The sequence below is a fragment of the Pollachius pollachius genome, assembly GCF_949987615.1.
Source record: "Pollachius pollachius genome assembly, chromosome: 14".
Taxonomy (NCBI): domain Eukaryota; kingdom Metazoa; phylum Chordata; class Actinopteri; order Gadiformes; family Gadidae; genus Pollachius; species Pollachius pollachius.
In genome coordinates, this window is record NC_136947.1 from 19730383 (window position 1) to 19754053 (window position 23671).

Below are 23671 nucleotides of genomic sequence, written 5' to 3' on the forward strand. Positions count from 1 at the left end.
CACTTCAGGAGGTTCACCAATAACACTGAGGTGAGGGTAAGACTGTCTTGTAACGGTCTCAGGGTCGTTGGGGGAAACCTAGGTAACATTTTTGCCAGAATAGGTCACCACATACAAATTGTGGAAATAAAGGCAAAAATGGCAGAGAATGAGGGGTTAAGCAGTCGAGGATTAGAAAAAATAACCATATACAGAATTTCCATGCAGTTATTTCTTGGCATCATGAATTGTAATGAATAATAATTGACCACGCTGTTTCTCTGCTCTTCTCTGACAGAAAAAAACGTTTATTCCTGTCTTCAACTTTCGAGACAATTAGCTTGAAAGTTAGGCGAGCGGAGAGGACCGTGTTAGAAGCTAGTGCCTGAGTCTCTGGGAATATGCCAGTGATGACTAACTTTGGATTTGACAAAATGTTACTTGTTTTTACACGAATGGTTAAGTCGTTGTGTACATATATAAATATATGTATAAATAAATTAAAGATTTTTAACTACAGATTGGGCTATAGAGGTTGGTATTTTGGTTGGTCAACAGTTGCTATGTTATATTGTATCTAATAATACCATTTTTTTATATTTACACAAAAATAATGTTTTGGGTCAAGAAATGATTTAACAATGCGTCCACATACAAAATACAATGTGATTTAAGGGATGTAATTCAAAATGTTCTTAAACGAATACGTTGATACAATAAATGTCAAACTTTATATGTCAAAAATTACATTACATACAAGTATATTCAGAATATATGAGATGTACCTGTTCCAGGTGGTTTCTGCCCTGGAGGCACACTGCTCATTGGCACCACTACCTCTGGTGTTCCTGTGCGGTACTGCCGTTGGCATGACAACCACAACCTCGTTGACATGGCTTCTCTTCTGAAAGAACCTTTATTTGAAATAAGTGCTCAAGGTCCTGCGCCAAATAAGGATTTTTATCAATTAAGCATCACTAAATCAGACGTAAGTTATTTATGGTCTTGTACAACTTAAAATGTCTGTTTGCTTGTGTTAAAGTAAATGTTTCGCCATAGCAACACCATGTCGCAACAAGTCTCCCGACAAGACGACACGGGGCATGCGTCCAGCTCCTCAGTGCTTCAATGTGGGTTTGATTCCTCAGCTGTGTTCAAACGTTGACAAATCCTCTTCCAGGTAATATGGAGGTATTGGAAGATTTCCCTGAGAAATGCCTCCAGGAACGCAAAGCCCGGGGAGCAGAGAGAGTCCCACCAGGACTACCTGGAGGACACCCGCCTACAGAGTAAACCCTGCTCCGTATCCCGCCGCATCCCAGCACACAGCATGGACTGATCACCTACTGATATTAACCAATAATCTGAGGGTTGTGGTGCAGATGTGAACGTTGGATGTAGAAATACAACAAAAACCCAACAGATTAAATCATTCCTCATGCCTCATAATGAACAGAAGAAGCGGCTTTGAGTCCTATAGTAAAGTGAATCGATTTAAGGTTTTCCCCGAGTGTATATCGTGGGATTTAGCTGCTCGAGAAAGTGTTATTATTTTCAGGTTAAAGTTTGATCCCGGTCTATGTGCTGATGAACGACAGTATGATGAAGACTAAAGGGTTCTCTGCTGCCTTCGTGCGGTTAGATGCGGTAGTGGCAGCAGTGGACCCCGCATCCCAGGCTCACTGTTGGGCCAGTATATCCGTATCCATACAGTACATCAGTAGCCATACAGTACATCAGTATCCACCATACAGCATAGTAGTATCCAATACATCAGTTGGCTTTTTGATGTGTTAGCATGTAAGCATTGCTAAAGCAGGCTGCTTCTTGACACAAGCCATTGTCGGCCTACTAAGGCTATTAATGCTCAAATTCAAAAGTAAATTCCCCTTATTTCTAAAACACATTGTCATTATTGAGCTTTGTTATGTTATGTGTGCAGGTTTTTCAGATAATCATATCTTTTTAAAGGATAATATTTCAGTTCATATTAACCCTTTCAGAAAAAAGGGGTTCTGCAACATTATACATTATTAGCATTTGCATAATCACACAACAAACTCCCAGGTTTAACCAACAGCCCCTACCCCCCTCCCCCCAGGCCAGGTGGGCCTGGTGTTCGGCCAGGGGGTCCAGGCCTACACGCTGGCCCTGGGCCGAGGCTGCTACGACTACCTGGAGCGGCTCCCTGACGCCCTGCTGCTCCGCATTCTGGCCCACCTGCAGCTGGAGGAGGTGGGCGCGCTGGGCCAGACCTCCCACCGCTTCAGGAAGGTCAGCGCTCACAACACACACCCCCACACACCTGCGTTGTTAAAGGAATGGCAAACTAGTGTTGTGTGGGGTCCTGTAGGAAGTCTGTAGGAAGTTAGTCTGTAGGAAGTTAGTCTGTATGAAGAAGCCGTGCTATCAGTCCTATAACGATACTCTACCGTGTCCATGTGTTGCTGGCCACTGAACCACCTCCTGACTGCTCTGGCGTTCTGTCCTCGGGGTCCCAAGCTGTGCAGCTCAGAGGCCTTCTGGGAGCAGGCGGTGCGGGGCCACTGGGAGACGGTCCCGGACGAGGTGGGGTCCCTCGGGCTGGAGCTGGGCTGGCGCCGGGTCTTCTTCACCAGCAAGCTGCAGCTCCAGAAGCTGATCAGCCGCCAGCGGCAACAGCTCAGAGAGGAGGAGGAGGAGGAGGAGGAGGAGGGGGGATTAATAACTGAGGCCTCAGGAACCCCAGAGGCATTCTGGGATTCCGCTGGCAGCAGTGGCACAGTTCTCAGTTCTGGCACGGGAGATTCTGCTTACACAGAAAGCCTCTCCGATAGTGACACCCTCTCCAACCCTCACTCCCCGAGGGAGTCCGGATCCGGCTCAGGTGTTGTTGACACCTGGCCTAAGGAGGGCGGCGTGGATATGTAGTGAGGAGGAGGAGGAGGAGAAGGAGAAGGAGGAGGAAGAGCAGGAGGAGGACAGGGGAAACTTTAGGGCAGAGGCTATTAGAGCAGAGAACTTATCATTATTTTTACTGATGATTCTTATTCCATATTTTAAGAATGTGTATCACTAAAGCATTTGAGGCCATCAAAGATTTTGTTTTTTAACATTAGTTATGCAATGTTTATCGTTTATGCCGATGCATTTGAAGTGTCAATTTTATTGTATTACTTGTTACTGCCATTTCATATGCTATCCTGAGGCAAGAATGTGTTGTTTATTTTCATTGTGTTATATCTTCTTAGTTAGTTACACTTTCAGTTTCATGTTGGTACCCTTACTCAAAAGGGAAATATGTTAAAGGATATCATTTTGTAACAGTCTTGTGCCTATAAGACAGAATAGCTCAATAAAGCCAATTAGAGATGCAATACAGTTGCAATATTATTAATTATATAGTTTGTAATAGGTGCCACATTGCAGGGGATCTTAAAAAAGTCAAATGGGAAGGAGGGTTTAATTAATCTTAAATACACTTTATAAAAAGTGTGGGCCCGAAAGAGCAACAGAAAGCATAAACTCTTTCCACTCACAACTCTCTGTGCCACATTGATACATCTTGTTTATTTTTTAGATCTTGCATGCAAGTGCAAGATCAAATAATAATTATCATTTGATCTTGTAATAATTCCTTTCAAAAGGTCATTATACCAAACTTATTGCTTCAATTGTCCCTTTGATTACCCTTTTTTCCCTCCGTCTTATATTATAACTTAATGCCATTCAACAGCATCAGGAGCCAAAAGGAGACCAACCTATTTAAAACATGTCAGGGCACCGGTCTCCAGTATTGAATGCTTCTGCAGTGGAATGAGGTGAGGGGACTCCATATGAGTTCCTCCACGGACTATCACCCGGAAACCAGGAGCCGCCGAGGCTGGGGCTGCCTTTTCCCATGTACCAGGGGGCAACAGTAGCTCAGGAGGTAGAGCGGGTTCTTAACCAAAAGGTTGTTTGTTCGATCCCCAGCTCCTCCTAGAGTGTCGAAGTGCCCCTGAGCAAGACACCTCACCCTGACTGCTCCTGACGAGCTGACTGTAACCCTGCTTGGTTGACTGTCATCGGCGTGTCAATGTGTGAATAAATGGTTGTAAGTCGCTTTAGCCGGGCAGGACCCCTCTCCCAGGGCAGCAGAGGGCCTGCCGCATCGTCCTCATCCACAGCCTGCAGACCAGCCCTTCCTCCCCTGTCATGCTTGCCTGGCTGCGCTCGCACACGGCCAGCGACCTGGCCGACACCAGGCGGGTTCTGCATGACGCTCTCCGTCAGCTCCAACGTCTGCGCCCCCTACTGCCACCAACTGTGGGCCGGCCTGCTGCGCTTCCTCTGCCAGGGAGGAGGCATGGGCTGGGGCACTCAGGGATCAGTGGATGGCGCCAGTGTTGAAACAGCCTCCAGCCCCCTGCTTGCTCTACCTCAGCCTCGACTGCAGCGTGGAGCACCCACCCACATCAGGGAGGCTATTTTCAGCTCCGATATCTCTGTATGTGAGGTGCCGGACACTGATTGAATAGGCAGGGGAGAGATGAGGGGATCCACTTGTAGAGTATGGCAATAACACAATGTCAGGGTCAGGGGTTTGAATCCTACTGGGGGCCATCCCTATCCATGATATTAACTAGAGTTTAAAGAGAAACAGAAAACATTTGAATTTACTTTGAGACCATGTAAGACACTAGGGTGAATGGATCGGATTGTTACCTACTTGTTGCATTTTTTAAGGGTCATGTCTTGTGTTTTTCACCTGCTGTTTTCTCCATATACTCTTCATCCATGTTATTCACCATAGCTAGCAGCCATGAAATTTACCTTGATTATTGTTGATGGTCCATCGCAAAATATTTATTTCATACAATAAGGGTCACTTAAATATGAGATTTATTTAACAACCAACCAATTGTACCAGTTCGGCAGAGATAACATAATATACAACATTGCTTGTTGAGGACAAATGTTGGGGAATATTTTTTGTTTTCTTGATTGTTAACAACACTTTACAAACAATTTCCAATTCAAACCCGATTTACAACTAACATTATTATTATTATTATTGTTATAATTGATGTATGAAGTATGAATTTATGTTTTTTATATGATCAGTAAATAAGGAATTCATGGGAAATGATATCATTATTGGTCTACCTAGGCATTAAGTAAACAAGGCTGTCTTTATATCAATAGTTTGTGACAGTAGGGAAGGGGACCTCCTGTAAGTCCTACAGGATCAGGGTCCAGGGGATTAGCATAGACAGGCGCACGTTACGAGACCTCTTCTGTGTATCTGCACTCTGGTCTTCTGCTCCTCCCTCGGCTCCCTGCTTTGTCTTTGGTCTTGACATTGATTCAAGTGCAGCTGCACAGCAGGAATGAGTTGGGATTTAGTCAATCAAGGCCATACAAATTCAAACAATACTATTTACTTATTTTTGGAATATGCTCATCTTTGCAACTGTTTTTCCAAGCATGTGTCTTTATATATGAATGGAAATCATCACATAAAGGTAAATTAGAGAGTTGAGTGTTATTGCATGGATTGAGGTTGAGGTTGAAGTTGTTCCCAATCTTGGAGCTATGGTTGAGTGTGTGTTTGGCCCCAGGGTTGCTCCTGCTCCTCCTCGGGCAGAGGGTTAGAGCTTGATGTAGGCAGTAAGGGGATGGACTCACACTAAGCACAGACCAGATGGATGGATGGCCTACTAACCTAGGCTCCAGTCCCTCCCCAAGTCTGGATTATCCTCCAAAGGTGAAGGGAGCAGAGATAATAAATCAGCAGGCTCAGCCAAGATAGTTTGACTTGGTGATGCTTGGAGAACAGAAATATTTGAAGGCTCTGAAGCTCTTATTGTGTATGATGGCATTAATTGGATGTGCAAACACAAGACTATATTCAACAATGGCGTATGCACTTATATGTTGGGCCTTTACAAAAATATAAACATTTCTAATGGTGAGATTAGATGGTGACACTTTAGAACAACTCACAAGTCATTTGCAAGCCTTTAGTTAATGCTGGACTTATCATGAACAAAACATAAACATACATATGTAGATGATTAATAAGTGCTACATTAAAGGGTTGTGATGCTACCACCAGGTCTGATGTTGATCAGCCATTACATGTAATGCAAAACCAACCCTCTGTTGACATCCCAAGTGGGAATGTCCACTGAGGTGTGTGATAGATGAATCAGCCTGCCAGCCGGTGGACTGAACCAACTGGTAGGCTGATCTATCCATGTATCCACACGTCACTGGAGGCTCGATTTGACCAGGGCTTGTAATGGCTTATCCACATCACACCTGGTGGTAATATAGGTTCCCTTTAACATAGCACTGTTGTATTTTACCCCTCTGGCTTGATACAACTATACTTATGATTATGGTTACAGATCTGTGTTATGAAATAGCATCATCACACTTAAAACAGATACAAGATATTTATTTGAAATGCCATTGCAAAAGAAATGCAAATAATCATGATACATTGCAGTCTTGAAGGGTCATAGATGCATTATAACACATATTCATTCTGTAATGCATGCATATATTCTACCTTGAACAAAGCAGAACAGGATATAATATAATATAATATAATATAAAATAATATAACCATTTTAGGTTATATTAAGAAACTTGCAAGAAACTTGCTGTTCATTTTCCAATGCAGGATCTTTACTCGCACCGACAAAGGGATTCCCTTGAACTCTGAGCTCCTAATGCCAGGTGACCCAGGAGAAGATGGAAGCACAAAGCCCTTCAATATCACCAAGTCAAAAGCTCTCTGTTCTTTAAACATTGTAAAAATTTACAAGCAATAGCCAAATGGCTTAATTTTAGCCGGGCATACTGGCAGATTTTGCGAAAATCCATTTTAAGTTATAATCATAGCATTTCAGCATTCCATTCTATCTCTACATGGATCATGATATGAGGTGTCCAATAGATGTAATACAGGTGGACAGGCTGGATAGACTGGGGACTTGAGGGCCAAAGGCAGGGGTTTACATGTAGCATTGCCAAGGGTGTTGAAGGGTTGAAGTTGAAGTGTAATTGTGTCAGAGGGTCACAGATAATGTCACCGTAAGCCAACCAATCATGCTGTAATAAAGACCCGGAAAGACCCTTCTTACTGAAACTGAAATGATTGCAATCTTTTTGAACAATTATGTGGCAGTGAATTAATCTAATCCCATTTTGTCTTTCTATGTTTATAAAGTAATTATTGTTAGTTCAATATTATTTAACTTTTGCTATTTTCTCCCATTCCAGTCTCACTCCACATCCAAGATTAATGATAGTTTGGGATTATGTATATAATTATTATTTTTGATTATCCCTTCATTTCATCTTAAGAACCTATATCGACTCCACTTTGAATCTCATTGTGCCTCGTCATAGTATGCTAGTGTAGGCATTCATTCTTGAATGTATCAGTTTTTGCTATAGGTCAGTGCTTAGGGTTCTTCTCTGCTGGCATCTCTTGATCATGGTCTTAGCTTAAGTGTTTAGCCAACATTACCCAGCGGACCACTGCTCTCTGCTACTGAGCTCACCCATGCCCAAATATAGAGGGACAAAAGCTCCTTAAGATAGAGCCCGCTTACGATTCCCTTTCCGTGTACAGCATCCTTGAATAGACCACACAAAGAATCTTAAGACAAAATCCCTCGCTGGTATTTAATTCTAAATGAGTAATTACTGGGTGTGTCGTGTGTATTAGGTTTCGCAGGTAAGTTAGCTCAAGCCTCTTACTCCACTGCAGGCTTTGGAGCAGGTTGCATATCGCTCTCTCTCTGTCAGAAGAGCAGATCAGCTAGGACAGTGCACTGGCTGTGCAAGGGAGCTCCTAGGAAGTCTGCGAAGAACCCAGTCACTTGGGGGGGGGAAACCAAAAGAGCCACCAAGATGTGTGACATGGGGGGATTGGATAACCTGGTGGCCAACACGGCCTACCTGAAAGCCCAAGGTGGAGATGACAAGGAGATGAAAAAGCGCAGACGCAGCTTGTCTCTGCCCAAGACCGAACAATGTGCGGTGGTACGGACCGCCATTGAAAAGGACTTCACTCAACTGTGCGAGAGGCAGCCTATCGGCAAGAAGCTCTTTAGGCAGTACCTGTCGAGCAACCCCGAGTATACCAATGCCGCCAGCTTCTTCGATGACATGTATGACTGGGACTTGGCCGAGGGGGCGGCCAAAGACAAGGCCCGTCAGAACATCATTAAGAAGTACTGCAAGGTGGACTCCAAGAACTTCCTCACCTTCCTGCCCCCCGAACCACAAGCCAAGTGCAAGGTTGTGACGGACAAGGACTTCGATGAGGTGATGAAAGGCAGCATCCAAGACGCAGCCAGAGAGTTTCTAAAGGGGAAGCCTTTCACGGATTACCAGACCACTCCGTTCTTTGATAAATTCCTCCAATGGAAAGAGTACGAGAAGCAGCCCATCAGTGACAAATACTTCTACGAGTTCAGAACCTTGGGAAAAGGAGGATTTGGCGAGGTAAGGGTGCAAAGATTATTCTGAAAGGTGAAACAGTTTCAGATGAGGGGCTCAATCCTGAACCCAAATTCTATTAGAAGCAGTGATGTTCAGGCTACTTATGTTCTAAGGGGCATCGGGCCCCAGAAAGCCTGTATATATTCATTATTTTAAAATGTAATGTCATTTTTAAGTTTGATAATTGGATTAGTGTACTATACAAATTGAATGGTAGAATACAGAACCATGCCTGACTCCTGAATGGAGAACTTTGCTCTTTCCAACCAAAAGCCAAAATGATTAAACTTTCTGTGGCCTCCCTACAGGTGTGTGCCGTACAGGTGAAGAACACAGGCCAGATGTATGCCTGCAAGAAATTGTGCAAAAAACGTCTGAAGAAGAAAGGCGGTGAGAAGATGGCCCTTTTGGAGAAGCAGATCTTGGAGAAGGTTAACAGCCTGTTTCTAGTCAACTTGTCCTATGCCTACGACAGCAAGACTCATCTGTGCCTGGTAATGACATTGATGAATGGAGGAGATCTCAAGTACCACATTTACAACATTGGCTACGATGGCAATGGTGTGGACAAGGGCATCGAGATGAAGCGCATCATCCACTACACGGCGCAGATCACCACCGGCATCCTCCATCTGCACGAGATGAACATCGTGTATCGAGACATGAAGCCAGAGAATGTGCTGCTTGACAGCTTTGGCCAGTGCCGACTCTCAGATCTGGGTCTAGCCGTTGAGCTCCGCGAAGGAAAGACCATCACCCAGATGGTAAGTCGATTACACAGCTCAGTTCACGCAAGCTGCCATGCCAGGGAGGATGGAGACGTTGTAGTTGTTTGAGATGAACTTTGAGCATGAGCAAAGACATCTAGATTGACCACACCTTTAATATGAGGTGACGTGTTGTGGATCCTATTGTCAAATTGCAGCGTCAACTAGGTCAGAAGTCAGGGCAAGATCAACTCAACTTTTGCCATATCTAAGCTTAAAGGCAATTTTCCCTGGTTCCGAGGTCATCCCTTAGCAGAATGAGTTAGGAAGACTAAAGATCTATCCAATGAGATTCTTTGAATCCATTACATCATTCAAAAGATCATTGGAATATAGCCAAGCCACTTGGAGGTCTCTTTGCGGAATGTGGAGACCCTTAGTTGTTCGAGATGACGGGGTGCAAGTAGCGCATATGTTACGGTTACAGGAGATAAGCTAGGTCACTGGTTGCCCTAGCTGTCGCTCTTTGGCTTGACCTTCAAACTCAGAGTCACGTATGAATCTTTCTGCTGAATTGTACTTCTAGTGAGCCAGTGAAGTGATGAAAACAGGCATTGTGCAGGTGTCCTTATACCGGAAGGGCTGTCTCTGAGAGAGATCACTATAAATTCCCACAGAAATGATCAGGTATTGAAGAAAAATGAAACGATCTAGTTCAAAGAAAAGAACAGAAAAAACAATAACTAACGTGATTTCCCAACAAGAATTTCACATGTTGACACACTTTCCAGTTATCCATCTGGTCTTACTGTTCAATACTCATCTCTAAAAAGCATTCATGTCCAAGCAGCACCCTCCAACCCCGTCACAAATTAGTGTGTGAGTTTAGCATGGTGATTGGACTGGACTGTGTTGCTGTAGCAAAGAGTAAGCTATCTTGCCTATGAATGTCCAGTAAGCGCATTACCCCTCACTATGATGCTCCTCTGCTAGTCTGACTGACTTGGCTAACCCAAGGCTGGCTCTGACCCTGTAAACCTCTTAGCAGGACTTACTCAAGTCAGTCACTCCCGGATCAGGTTGAATGGGTAAAATATACAATGGATAGACTTTCTACGGCTCTCTTGGCAGTGTGTAGTTAAACAAAAACAGCAGTGTGTAGTTAAACAAAAACAAAAATGCACGGAGATACTCTGGCGGGCACGCAAATTTGTATGTTTTACTGCCAGCTATATCTAACGTGGGAGAGTGTGAGAGAGAGAGAGAGAGAGAGAGAGAGAAAGAGAGAGAACTCAAACTCATTAGCTATGCCAGTGGTTTGTATCTTTTATTACTGCATTTCCTCTTAAGTGGCTTTTTGATGGTGATACATTGGAAGTGATGTCTGCTACATATCGTAATGCCGGCTATTTATCAAGTCTTATAAATAAAGATCACATTCTTAATTACAGAAAGCAGATGGATGTACGGATCGGATTTCTCCATATTGCCATTTTAATTGAACCTTTAGGCCATATACCAAGTTGTGTTATTGTCATGTCACAGCCTCTATTAGGAGAAACTACAAACTTCCAATAAACGCTAAATACATATAAAGTATAAGATGACTAAGCTGCCCTGATAGTGAACTGCACGTACTGACCATTAGAGTGCCTCTGTGATTCCTGTTACTGTAGTATAGTAAGAGATGGGCTACCTTGTTAAGCAGCTAACGTGTTCCATCAGCCTGCATACACACATGACTCTTGACAGGTAGAAGGATTAGTATAAGGTATAATCCACTTGTCTTAGTTTGCTGGAGAGGTCAACCAGAGAGGAGAGAGAGAGAGAGAGAGAGAGAGAGAGAGAGAGAGAGAGAGAGAGAGAGAGAGAGAGAGAGAGAGACTTATTCTGTCCCTGACTGTGGCCAGGGGTAATATCTACCCAGTTTAACTACCCTGGTTTTACTGAGGCCTGAGAAATGTAGAAAATATACCTTTATATGATGTGCCTGCAAGGCAAATACAAATAAACTGGACTTGTAGCACAAAGTGCATAGAGGGGAAGCCAGTCCTCTAGTATATCTCGTCTTTGTGTCCATATGTTTCTGCTCAAATCCAGAATTTATATGACCAATATCATAATGTGTTGTATGTAGAGATTGCAAGTGCCATGGTCTTAGACTGGTTGCAATTGTCCTCCTAACTGCACGAATCTCTCTCCTTCCGTACATTTTCACCCTGAATCACCAATACATACACACCTGAGTCTCCTAACCAATCTGTCTATTGCACTCCTCACTACATCTCCTTGTTCGCAGGCTGGAACTGGAGCCTACATGGCCCCTGAGCTCCTGACCAAGACCCCCTACAGGACCTCTGTAGACTGGTGGGCCCTGGGCTGCAGTATCTATGAGATGGTGGCCGGGTACACGCCGTTCAAAGGTCCTGAGAGCAAAAAGGAGAAGGTGGAGAAAGAGGAGGTGCAGCGCCGCATTCAGAACGACGAGCCGCCGTGGGAGCACAAGTGCTTCGACGCGGTCACTAAGGACATCATCCAGCAGTTCCTCAAGAAGAAGATCGAGGAGCGCTTGGGCGTCAAGTAAGGAGATACTCAGTTTTCAAGGCTATGCAGAGCTCCAAGAGCTAGAGGTCCAACATGCTTGAGATGAAGCGCCACATGATTGAAAATAGAGTTACAAAAGGCTGTATATAGTGCCCCATAGGTTAAAGATAGTGCTCCAAAAGTAACTCCTAATGTGGAAATAGAGCTCTATATGGCTGGAGATAGAGCTCCAAAAGGCTTCAGATAGAGCTCAAAACAACTGTAGACAGAGCTCCAAAATGCTTCAGATAGAGCTCCAAAAGACTGGAGGAACAGCTCACAAATACTGTAAGCAGACCTGCAAAAGACTGTAGATATGGTTTGTCAAGGCCTAAAACAGCTATAGATACAGCCCAAAAGGGTTGTAGAGTCCTAAAGGATTTAGTTAGAGCTCTATATGGTTGCAGAGTTCTACAGTGATAGAACAGAGCTCCGTAAGATTGTGGAGAGGTCTCCCAGGGCTTTATATGGTGCTCGAAGGGTCCATATTCTATCAATCATCAATAACAACATTTACATTACATTTACATGGGAACCGTTCTCCTCTCTCCTACCCAGGAACAACATGGAGGACCCCAGGAAGCATGAATGGTTTAAGATGATCAACTTCCCCCGTCTGGAGGCCGGGCTGGTGGAACCCCCATGGGTCCCCAAGCCCAACGTGGTCTACGCCAAGGACACCGGCGACATCGCCGAGTTCTCTGAGATCAAGGGCATTGAGTTTGACGCAAACGATAACAAGTTCTTCAATGAGTTTGGCACAGGGGCGGTTTCCATCCCCTGGCAACAGGAAATGATTGAGACCGGACTGTTTGATGAGCTCAGCGACCCCAACAGGAAAGAGTCGTCGGCGGGTGGTGGCGGCGAGGCCAAGTCTGGCACCTGCATCATGCTGTGAGGAGCAGACAAGTACCTGATATCGTCCGTCACAAATAACACTTGAAACTAGTTTTGATTTGTTTATTTGTCCCGTGACTTAAACCCTTTGTCCATCAGATGGATTGCGCATACAAACAAAGAGAGGAGAAACAGCGCCACAGGGAAAGGTGTAGCAGCCAGTTCTAGTTGGTTGCACGGGGTTTAGAAATCTACAGCACTTAATGGAAGGTTTACTGAGATTTACATTTAAAACAGGGAGATGGATAGAGCAGGTCATTGTTGAAGTGTGTGTGTGGGTGTGTGTGGGTGTCGTCACTGGCTTTCAGCTACACTGCATATATTTCTTGTGAGGTAGACCAGTTGGCCCTAAAGCAGAGAACCGGTGATTGATATGGGCTGCTCATTGGGAGTACTTGAGTTAGAGGAGTACTCGCAGATGAGAAGCCTACCTTGTAGATGACTACTTGACTTGAATATTCAGTTACAAAATGTACCATATCCCATCACTATTTTATTGTTCTTCAGTGTTTTATAACAGTTGAACCCTCTTGCATCTCTTATAAAATGAGGCATCATAGAGACCATGTCTTTACAATCGGAAAAGCATAGGCAAATATGTTTACCATAACTTGCTGCCATAAAACGCAGTGAGTTCCAATACTAGATATTAAAATTAGTTTTATAAAAACGACAAGAAAAAAGTTTAATTATTTAAAAAGGATGTATATAAAATCTATGCACCGTCATAGAGATTGTTGAGATGCTTGTTTAAATGCTAGTTGTGAGCGAAGACTGTAAAAGGGTTAGCGCCTAGCGGCTGCGTGGTTGGTTTGGCTGCGGCTGCTCAGTTCAGCTCAGGAGGCTTTTTGGACCTCCAGCCCCGGAGGCTTTGGACAAACCCAGTCAAGGAACGGCAGTCATATGCTGCTCACGGAGGGAGAGGAATGTCAGAGGAATTGGGCAAAACTGTTAATATATTCCTGTACCAGGATTTTGGGACCCAGGAATCTGGGGGTGGTGTACCTGGGAAGATTCAGGCTGTCCATTCCAATGAACATGAGGATAGTTTCTTTTTTGTTTTTGTCATAATGCAGTGCTTGTATATGACTCAAACAAAACCGGAGTATAGTTCAGGTTCTTAACTGTGTTTGAGTTCATAGAGGAATGGGTTAGCTTGAACAAAGTATGCTATGTATAAAAAGAAAATTGTCTCAGGGTTAATATTTGATCCGATTTGGGAACTTGCAGTTCTTTTCCCGAGTTTTAACAGTAACTTTTGCTGATATATATATATTTATATATATGTATATATATATATATATATATATATATATATATATATATATATATATATATATATATATATATTTATACCTACATATTAATATATTACCTAATTAATACTTGTAAATATGACGACAAAGAACATATCCCCATTAGAAATGTCAGATTTAAAAAATGAGAGATTTTATTGCATCCTGCATAATTTGAATAATTACGGAAATATTTTAAAAATATTAAAAAAAAAATGTTATTTTTCCAAAAAATATGTATTTGTATGTAACTCATGTATATAGACCAATAAATACTCATGTGGGCATTTCTTTCTTGGATCTACGGTCAGTGTTATGGAAAGGAAAGGAGAGTTGTGTGCAAGGTCTATAGGTCCTCCAGAACACAGGAGAAAGCACTGTACAATAATCACACACTTTAATCTTGTTAGCGAAGCTCACTAGAGCCAAGATGCCCTCCAGGCTGAGGTAAGTTTCAGAGTCCTGCTCTTAGTTGATAAGCTGATAACCCGCCTTATCCTTAGGGCTGGCCTTCTTAACACAACCACAAATACCCGACATGGTCCCTGATACATCTTGACGTAAACGTTCATATATGAGCTACAGCAAAAGTCTTGCTGCTTGGGAAATGTTCCATTGGGCTTTTTCAGTTTTGTCAGAAAGAACTTTAACAATGCTAGGCGAAAGTAAGTGATATGAACATTGATTATACAAGTGCATTACATCATTACAAATCTAATAGCAGTGTGAAGCAAACAATTGAGGGAAAGTGTGTATGTTTCCCCTTGTCTCTTCAGTAAGCATGTATGAAGAGACGAGAGAGGTCAGAGTTCTACTCCTATACGGTAGGCCTCCCCGACCTCACTCTCCTTGTTTATAGGGATGGGCGCTGTGTCTCAAGGACAGCCGGGCAGCTTAAGTGTGGTTGAGCGAGTGACGGAAGTGGGTTCTTACTCTGGATAAACCCCAGGGAGATTATCTTAAACGGCGGCAGCAGTACTCAGCTCAAGAAAGCTACTGATAGTGCAAGGCAAGGCTCTCTGTCTCTCTGTCTCTCTCTCTCAGAAGCTACTCAAAGCTGGCCTCTAGCAAGGCCGTGGGCAGTGGGAAGAAGGGCTGGTGTTGAAGACAGAGGCTTTGATCGGCCACATCCACAACCAACAATGACCTCACCAAGTGATAGTAAACATGTCAAAGACAGAAACCTCAACGGGAATTGTGGATGATAGGAGATAGGAGAAACGTTTTTGACATTTTGGTATATGAGTGTCAATTCCCATACCAAAACCGAAAACAAATGAAGGAAATGTACTGCAGGGACACACCACATTTGAGGGATTGTGCTCCTTCCTGAAATGTAGCCTCAGATGTTTATTCATAGAACCCCAATGGCTAGATTTTTTATTAGGTTTATAGATGGGCTTTTTTGTTTTCCACTACAATTTTTATAGCTCCTGTGTTAAATTAACTGATTTAATTATATAATGAGTACTAATGAGTAATGAGTACTACAATACTTAAAAACTACAAAAAGAGCGAACCTAAGAGCCACGGACTCTACGAGCATGGAGTGACCATAAAATGACCACACATAACCGCTTTTCTCCAAAATCAGCTTTATTCCATGAATTATTTTGCCAAGTCTCAAGGCCTCCTCAAGAGATGTTCCAACACGTTCTTCTCAAACGTGGGTTCCTGTTAAGACTGTGTAAACATAGCTTTGAAGAAGATAATTTCTTGTAAATCTTTGCTTAAATTATTTCTTTACAGTGCACAGATATCTTTGTTGTGTGACAAAAAATACAGTGTGACTCAAGTAAATATGGTAAATAGTGTATAGATATATACATTGAAGAGAAAAACACCAACTTGTTGAGTATTCAGAGCTGATGAAAGTGAAGAGAATGACCCAACCGGCGCTCTCTGGGACCCAGCAGGTTATACAGAACATTTAGGAATATACAGTACACGCTTACGCCCAACCACTGCGTTCATCCCCTCACACCTCACTTTGTGTTGTGTAAACGTATGTTTGTAATTGTTTGTGTGTGTTTGTGTGTGTGTGTGCGTGTGACAGATATTTGTATGTGTGTATGTGTTTGTGCATGTGTGTGTGCATGTAATCAAATATTTGTATGTGTGTATGTGTCTCACAATGTGTTTGTGCGTGTGAATGTGTGTTTGTTAGGCAATGTGTGTGTGTGTGTGTGTGTGTGTGTGTGTGTGTGTGTGTGTGTGTGTGTGTGTGTGTGTGTGTGGTGTGTGGTGAAGAGGGAGATGTGTAGACAGACAAGTACACATGCACACAGACAGACAGCACAACACTGGTTTGTGGTTCATCATACCACACGATTAAGATCTACAATTGTCTAAATATTACAAAGGGTCAAAACATATTCTTATGTGAACAGGGGTATCAGAATTGGCCTTTTTTTGTGTAGATATGTATACATCTATATATATAGATATCTATAAATATATATAGATGTATATGGATATAGTGGCTATATATTTGATTATCAAGATAAGTTCCAATGAAAACGTTCTTCGAATATGTGGAAAATATTGTGTGAAGTTTGACAGTGAAACACCAAAATGAAAATGCAACAAGAAATTTAGTAAATAATATTTTACAGAAAGATAAAAACCATTTCAGGCAATCATTAGAAATTCAACCTATTTCTTAAGAATTGAAAAGATTTTCCCGGATTCGCGATATGACAAAAGACATAATTTTCAAAGTATTCAGATTGTTTTGTTTCTTTCCCCCTTTAGCAGAAACATGGAGACCCCATGTCTTCCCTGCAGATGCCTACAGCTTATCAAATACGTACTCCAAAATCAAACCAAAACTAGAAAAGTACAACAATGAGGTAAACAAGGGACAGTGCAACGTGTATATGGATGGATTGGTCAGGGCAGGAGCCAGAGAACCCCAAGTCCCTGTTCTCTTGGAATCTCGCAGAAGGCGGAGGATGATAAAGTCACCCCTGCTAGCTCCTCCCGTCAACCCCTCCCTCCCCAACCCTCCTAGCCCACCCAACCCCCAGAGAGAAGGTAAGGAGTGGGAAACGGTAACAAATCACACTTTCTACATCACAACTAACATTCTAGCCTAACCTGGGAGCCAAACTAACCAATTAATGTCACACAAGAAACATTACCCATTAAAGTTACCCGTTCTTCTCCCTCCTCTCTTGTGATGTATTCAAACCCCTCCTTCCTTTCTTTCTCCCTCCCTTTCTTCCTTCCTTTCCTCCAGTGAATCCCTAGCGATGTTGGAGGCTTTAGGCTCAGTTTTTACCCACTTCTCCCCTCACCCCTACCCAACCTCCCTCCCTCCCCCCCACCTTCCTCTCTTCCTCCCTTTCTCCCTCCCTCTCTTCCTCCCTTACTCGAACACCTTGACCCGGAAGGTGACGCGGCCCAGGAACTTGTCCCTGGCATCAGTGTTGCGCATGTTGCAGCCCTCTACCCGGCACTCGATGCTCAGCTCGGTGTTGTAGTCCTCCTTGGTCAGCAGCAGCTTCACGGCGACCAGCGGCTGGGCGTAGCTCTCCTACGTCAGGGGCGGAGGGCAGCAGGGTGAGGGGCCAGGACTCTTTTGTTTCTCCATAGCGGTGGCTCCGGACCTTCTGGTTGGGCCTGTGACCACGGTTGCCTGATTGGGCGAGATTACCTGCCCAATCTGGCAACCCTGGCTGTGACCCCGCTGTTATGCAATATCAACTTCTTACAATTTCTTGGTGCCTCTGCACAAAAACTCCCATGGTCACGACAGCCCATGCCACACTACGGGGCTAACATCAGTCTGCCCCTGGGTACAGGTTATGAGGCCTTCCTAGTGTATACATGGGCCTTTTCCAACATCTAATATTTCTTATTTATTGTTTTTAAGTGAATCTTTTTATGATTTGTTATACTATTCTATTTTCGAAATGAAGCCATTTTGATTATATTGTCTGTTATTTATTTTGGCACATCTGTTCTCACTTTGTCATTTCCTGATATGTTTTGTTATTGTCGGTACACAGGGCCTCATTGTAAAACAGTCCATTTGAGCTCTCTGTTTAAATGGGTTATATATCATCAGATATCTATAGCTTGCCAGTCATCTCCTGTGACCCTAAATGCATATCAGGGACCCCCATTGGGGTTCAGAGAACCAAGGTTCAAATATGGTTAATATGTTTGTACAGAATTGTTATGTATCTGTTGTATCTCTATAGATGTACTTACATGGGCCTTCTTCCCGTAGTAGGGGAAATACATCTTATCGATGCGAGCCTCACGGGGGAAATACTGCATCTGGACTGGAGTATCAGTCTGCCAACATTGTGTAAAAACAAAACACGAGTAAGAGAAGTAACCAATCAGGACACATATTCTACCACTATGCGGTTGGATTATGAGCGTTCTATTAAGGTAAATGAGACCGCACACATGGGAACAATGACGACAACAACAACAAACAAAAAGAGGGGAAAAGGATTATTACTAGGGTTTTCTTTGCAAGGTAAAGTGCGGCGGTTTTACGTTGCCTGGCGGTGCGATGTGTTAATATGAATAAGCAGTTTTTCGGTTGAAATCCATTTTTGACAATATGTTTGACGATATTGTCAAAGCCTTATGAAAGATGAAGTTCTATACGCCATAACAGTGATTTCAATTGCATAAAAAGCTATACTTTGAACGACAGAGACAGTGATGCCTGCTGTCCTACTCCTTATCCAGGCCGACTCCTCTTACCCTACTGCCGTCAGTGACAGCATGCAGAAAGAGGTCACGAAACAAAAAGACAAAGACAGAAAGGAAATAATGAAAAACAAGATTGACACAACAAAAAAAACGAAACAATTGACACTGCAATAGTCATTGATATTTGTCCATCACATAAACAAACCAGTAACAGAAAACACATAACATAGATATAGATGGACGATTGTGATTACAGGGAAAAGTGTCACCTTGGCTGTGCAGTTGATGTACGGGTTTCCCAAAGGTTTCAGGCCAATGATCTAAGACACAAGATATAAAGAGCAGGTTTGGTTTACTGACGGCGTCACTGGCATTGTGCCCATTGTCCTGGACACCTGGGATGGGAAGGAGTGGAGGAATAGAGTGGAGAGAGAGAGAGAGAGAGAGAGAGAGAGAGAGAGAGAGAGAGAGAGGGAGGGAGGGAGTGAGAGGGAGTTGTGGACATCTGGGATGGGAAAGAGTGGAGGAAGAGGACAGAGAGCAGACAAAATAAGAAAATGTAGGAAAGTATGCTGGAGGGAATGCTGGCAAGAAGGGAGGAACGTGAACAATGAGGAAAGGAAGGAAGGGGAAAAGTAAGGAACGATGGTCAGAAGGAAACACGGAAGGAAGGAAGGATAGAACGATTGGAGGCCGCACAAAGGAAGAAAGGGAACAAAGAGAGGAAAAATGGAATAATGGCAAGAGGGAGGTTAGGATGTAGAGAGGTGAGGAGGTGGAAAGAAAGGAAGGGCAAAAGAAGGAATGAAGGGTAGAAGGTGGAAGGAAGTTAGGGAGGACAGCAGTATGGAGGATGCCCAAAAGAAGGAAGTGAGGAATGAAGGTATATAGGTAGGTAGGAAGGATAATAGAGGGAAGGAAGGAAAGATAGAAGGTATGGAGGAATAAAGGAAGATGGAACGGAAGAAAGTTGAGATGGAGAGTAAGGAATGAAGGAAGGAATACAGAATGGTGAATGCTCCAAAGAAGGAAGTGAAGAAGGCAAGAGAGCAGGAAAGATCCGAAGAAGGGGGTGTGGGGGTTGTACCCTGTTGAGCTTCAGCAGGATGCAGGGCTCGCCCTCGCTGTAGCCAAAGGTGGTGTCAGACAGGCCGGAGCAGCGGCTCAAGAAACTCCTCTTGAACTGGCAGGCCTTCTTCTCCATGCTGCCGCCCTCCTGGTCGTAGAACTCCCCGGGGGCGCACAGCTCGTTCTTCTCCTGCTCGGTGTCATTGTACCCTGGGGAGCAGAGCGGGGGAGTGGGCCAGGGACAGGTCAGAGGAGACAGAGAGAAAGACAGAAAGAGAGACAGAGATAGACAGACAGTGAAAGAGAGACAGATAGACAGAGACAGAGAGACAGAGAGAGAGACAGAGAGTGAGAGACAGAGAGTGAGAGAGACAGACAGACAGAGAGAGAGAGAGAGAGAGAGAGAGAGAGCGAGAGAGAGAGAGAGAGAGGGTTGGAAACAGGGCAGAGTTTAACAGAAAGCCAAGAGGAGTTGAAGCAGTCAGAGTTTAAGATGATGGTAAACTACCAGGCAAGGAAAGAAATACAAAAAAGGAAAGAAATGGAAGCATAGAGAGGTATTTGTTTTATTACATTGGTAAATACTTTTTTCTGCAATGACGTCTTATGTGTACTTGACCAAAGCGAGGATTTACTTTGCAAGAAGGTCTCCAGGTGTTGGATGTAATGGCCGTACTGTTTGGGGTCCGATTTGTTGACATGGATGTCCAGCGAGTGGGGAATGATCACCAAACCTGGAGAAAAGATATGAACCATTGGGTTAACCACTCATCCTAAAGCCTGTATTAAAGATATTAACATATGTTTACCAAAAACTGCATCTCTGTTTCCAAGAGAATGTATGTGACAAATAACATACCCTGTGATGAAGACATGAAATATTTAAGTACGTTATAGTTTTCACGACATATGATATCATGAGATCAGCAGAAGAAGTGGCAGAGTGCAGGGTCAGATTCTCTGTTTGACAGCAAACATTCAGGCCTCTGCTAAACAAGCCCTACTCCTGATATTACACAGGGCAGGACTTCAGAAAACAGATCAATACATTTACGTGATGAGTCAGCACATATGAAGGGAATCCCTAGTCAATTGTTTCATATGAATAATGGACATTACCAGTAGAGAGAAAAAGAGAGAGCGAGAGAGAGAGAGAGAGAGAGAGCTGATGAGAGGCATTTTAGTATACTATTCCCTCACTCAGTGGCTTGCACAAACACACCTGTGCTTCTGTCTGTGTGTGAGTGTGTGTTAGCGTGCTTCTGTTTGTGTGTGTGTGTGTGTGTGTGTGTGTGTGTGTGTGTGTGTGTGTGTGTGTGTGTGTGTGTGTGCATGCGTGTTTGTGTGAGTGTGGATGAGCAGTGACCTGGGTGAGGCACGCGGTCTTGGTACGTGGGCACATAGTCGTCCAGGGTCATCAGCATCACCCACATGGTCAGGGCAAACATGCCCGCCAGGAAGATGTAGAAGACCAGGTAGAAGAGCAGGATGAGACCTGGAGGAGAACCAGAGAACCAGAGACACAACGCATGTTGAGAGGGAGTGAGAGGGAGAGAGAGGGGGCTCGTTTATAATTAATCATCCGATCAGTTCAGCCTCAATATGATTCTACACATTTCTTCTCCCTGTTCTCTTCAGCAGGCCCATCTGGTCAACCAAACTGTCCAAGTGGAAGCAGTGTTTGAAGCCTCTGGCATCCCTTTGACGAGGAACTGTCTCTCACGATGCTGGTGACTGCCACTGAACCCATTCGGTGTGTCTATAAAGGCTGACAGATGTATTGCTGACGCAGGGAACCTGGTGTTTTTTTTTAACCCCCATGATTTATGTTCCAACTCATCAGTCCATCCAGTGGATTTATGGGTTTATCCATCAAATACACTGCACTGACAACATATTGGCCACAAAATGGTTCATCTGGTTCAGAATGGCAGCTTGTATCACCCAGGCATTTTCACATGAAAGGGACAGCAGACCCCCTCAGTATTTCCTGCAGTGTACCCCCTCTACCCCTTGTCCCTCCCTAACGGTATCCCACAATGCACCAGCCCAGTGCGTTGTAAGGGATGAGAAGGGGGGAGAGAGAGAGAGCGAGGAAGGAAGGAAGAGAGGGAATCCCATTTGACCTTGACAGCTAATGCTAATTTTGGCGGCCATGCAACTGCAATGGAGCATCCCACTGCAACCGCAGCACAGGGGCCGGCCTGCCCGCCTAGCCCATTCTGAGAGCCCCAGAAAGACTATGGGTGAGGGGCCTCTGCGGGGGAATAAGCATTGAATCGTTACATAAATCCATAGATGTATCCGCCATGGGCACCGAGAAGCCGTGCCAACCGCGGCTGATCGGGTTATGCAACCCAGAAAGACGAAGCCGTTGATCGTGCCCCCATGTTGGTTACGCGTTGATTTCTGGTGATTTAACGCTCTGGCGCTGTTGGGGAATCGGCGCTGGGTCTGATCGTCCATCACTGCATGGACGATCACAATGCAGGTGCACCACAATGCAGCTCACTATGGTGGGCCATCCATTAAGGAATTTGGCTTAAAATAAACGCCGATATATTAGAAATATCAGCCGTGCGGTTTTATTGTAAAATATATATATATATATATTCAAACGCATGCAGGGATACAATGCAGGGATTAATTGCTTTTTAGGATAACGGAGGATTACTAACGACGATTCACCGTTGTCCCCATCGAAACAGAGCCAGCGTCTCATAGACGGTGATACTGAGCGGCCCCCCTCCCCTCCCCGGGTGGGTCCCAGGGTCTTACCCCAGCTGCTCGCCGTGCGCCCCAGCAGCTCGCCGGTCCGCGGGTTGTAGATAGAGTCTTTCCAGCTGGACGTCTTCTCCTTGTCCGCGGCGACCACTGCGGCGGTGGTGGGGGCGACGGCGGCGGGTTTCTCTTCGTTGCTTGCCATGGTGGAAAGACTGGTGGAGGATGGCTCCGTCTTATTGTCTTGTTTTTAAAATATCCTTCCTTAAAATAAAGAAAAGCTCAGCGGGCGATGTGGTGATGAGGCGATGTGCCGATGAGTGGCTGGGTCTGTGGTGAGGACAGAGTGGGCGGTAGAGAATCAAGGAGCGGGGCTCTGGTGTGAGGAGGAGGAGGAGGAAGAAGAAGAAGAAGGAAAAAAGAGGAGAGGAAAAAAAGGGTGACGTATACAGCAGCGCCGCGTGGCAGCAGATGCGACCCGGGCAGATGAGAGCGTTATTGCACCTTATATATAAAGCTCGCGCAGTGTCGGGGCAATAACGGTGGATATTAACGACAGAAGGGGATCTCAATGTGTCCACGGTGGTGTGTGAGGTGTGGAGGCTTGCACCCATCCGGGGTGTTTCATTTTGCACTTAATTTCACTAAAACTTTCTATCAATCCGTTCCAAACCCGGTGCATTCACACGAGGCCTATGTGTTCTCACATTTGAGCATGGATGTATCTCAGTTTAGTGACAAAAGGTGAAATGCAATACCGCTAACATGTTCCCGTCCATTAATTGATTCCCATGGAGGTGCGCAGTGGGTGGATTCCAAACCCTCAGGAGATCCACTTATCGCGAGTTGTGGCCTCTCGCGAGCACCGCTACACCTTTGCAGCAAGAACCAGGATTTATTCATTTTTTCTTTTTTTCTGCCCTCACCGCGTTGCCATGGCAACGCAGCATCACTAAAATAAGAATGTAAGCCAAGTGTAGCGAGTGAGCGAGCGAGCGAGCGAGCGAGAGCCTACCGTGAATACGTTGTGTCAGAGTGAGAGACCACACAAAAAATATGCCCCTAAACGAATGGCAAAGGGCCACTGCAGCCACAGCCACTACTCACTAACAAAGAAGATGCCATTGACAGATAAAAGAGACGTTACATAACCCCCATCGGTCTAGAGGGAGGAGGAAGGGTGCTGCGATAGGTCTGATAGCAGTGCTATCATGATGTTGGGAAGACGGTTGCAAAGCAGGCCATGTCGGAACTCAATAT

General features: G+C 44.3%; 3 protein-coding genes across 3 annotated transcripts; 2 read left to right on the forward strand and 1 right to left on the reverse strand.

The window, feature by feature from the left end:
- Positions 1–871: 871 nt before the first annotated feature.
- On the forward strand, positions 872–2889 carry fbxo36b (F-box protein 36b; the record flags this gene model as incomplete). The annotated part of the gene is made up of 4 exons (XM_079751336.1): positions 872–967; positions 1160–1268; positions 2081–2253; positions 2482–2889. 4 exons carry the CDS (start codon positions 872–874, stop codon positions 2887–2889), a joined length of 786 nt encoding a protein of 261 aa, XP_079607462.1.
- Positions 2890–7869: 4980 nt separating this feature from the next.
- grk7a (G protein-coupled receptor kinase 7a) lies at positions 7870–12651 on the forward strand (the record flags this gene model as incomplete). The annotated part of the gene is made up of 4 exons (XM_079750333.1): positions 7870–8466; positions 8772–9227; positions 11470–11750; positions 12312–12651. 4 exons carry the CDS (start codon positions 7870–7872, stop codon positions 12649–12651), a joined length of 1674 nt encoding a protein of 557 aa, XP_079606459.1.
- Positions 12652–17315: 4664 nt separating this feature from the next.
- atp1b3a (ATPase Na+/K+ transporting subunit beta 3a) lies at positions 17316–22726 on the reverse strand (the record flags this gene model as incomplete). Its single annotated transcript, XM_079750938.1, has 7 exons — positions 22469–22726; positions 21057–21185; positions 20326–20424; positions 19710–19900; positions 18892–18942; positions 18164–18250; positions 17316–17483 (listed from the first exon to the last, which is right to left on the reverse strand). The coding sequence occupies exons 1-7, from the start codon at positions 22614–22616 to the stop codon at positions 17316–17318; spliced, it is 873 nt and encodes a 290-aa protein (XP_079607064.1). The 5' UTR covers positions 22617–22726.
- Between the last annotated feature and the right edge of the window lie 945 nt (positions 22727–23671).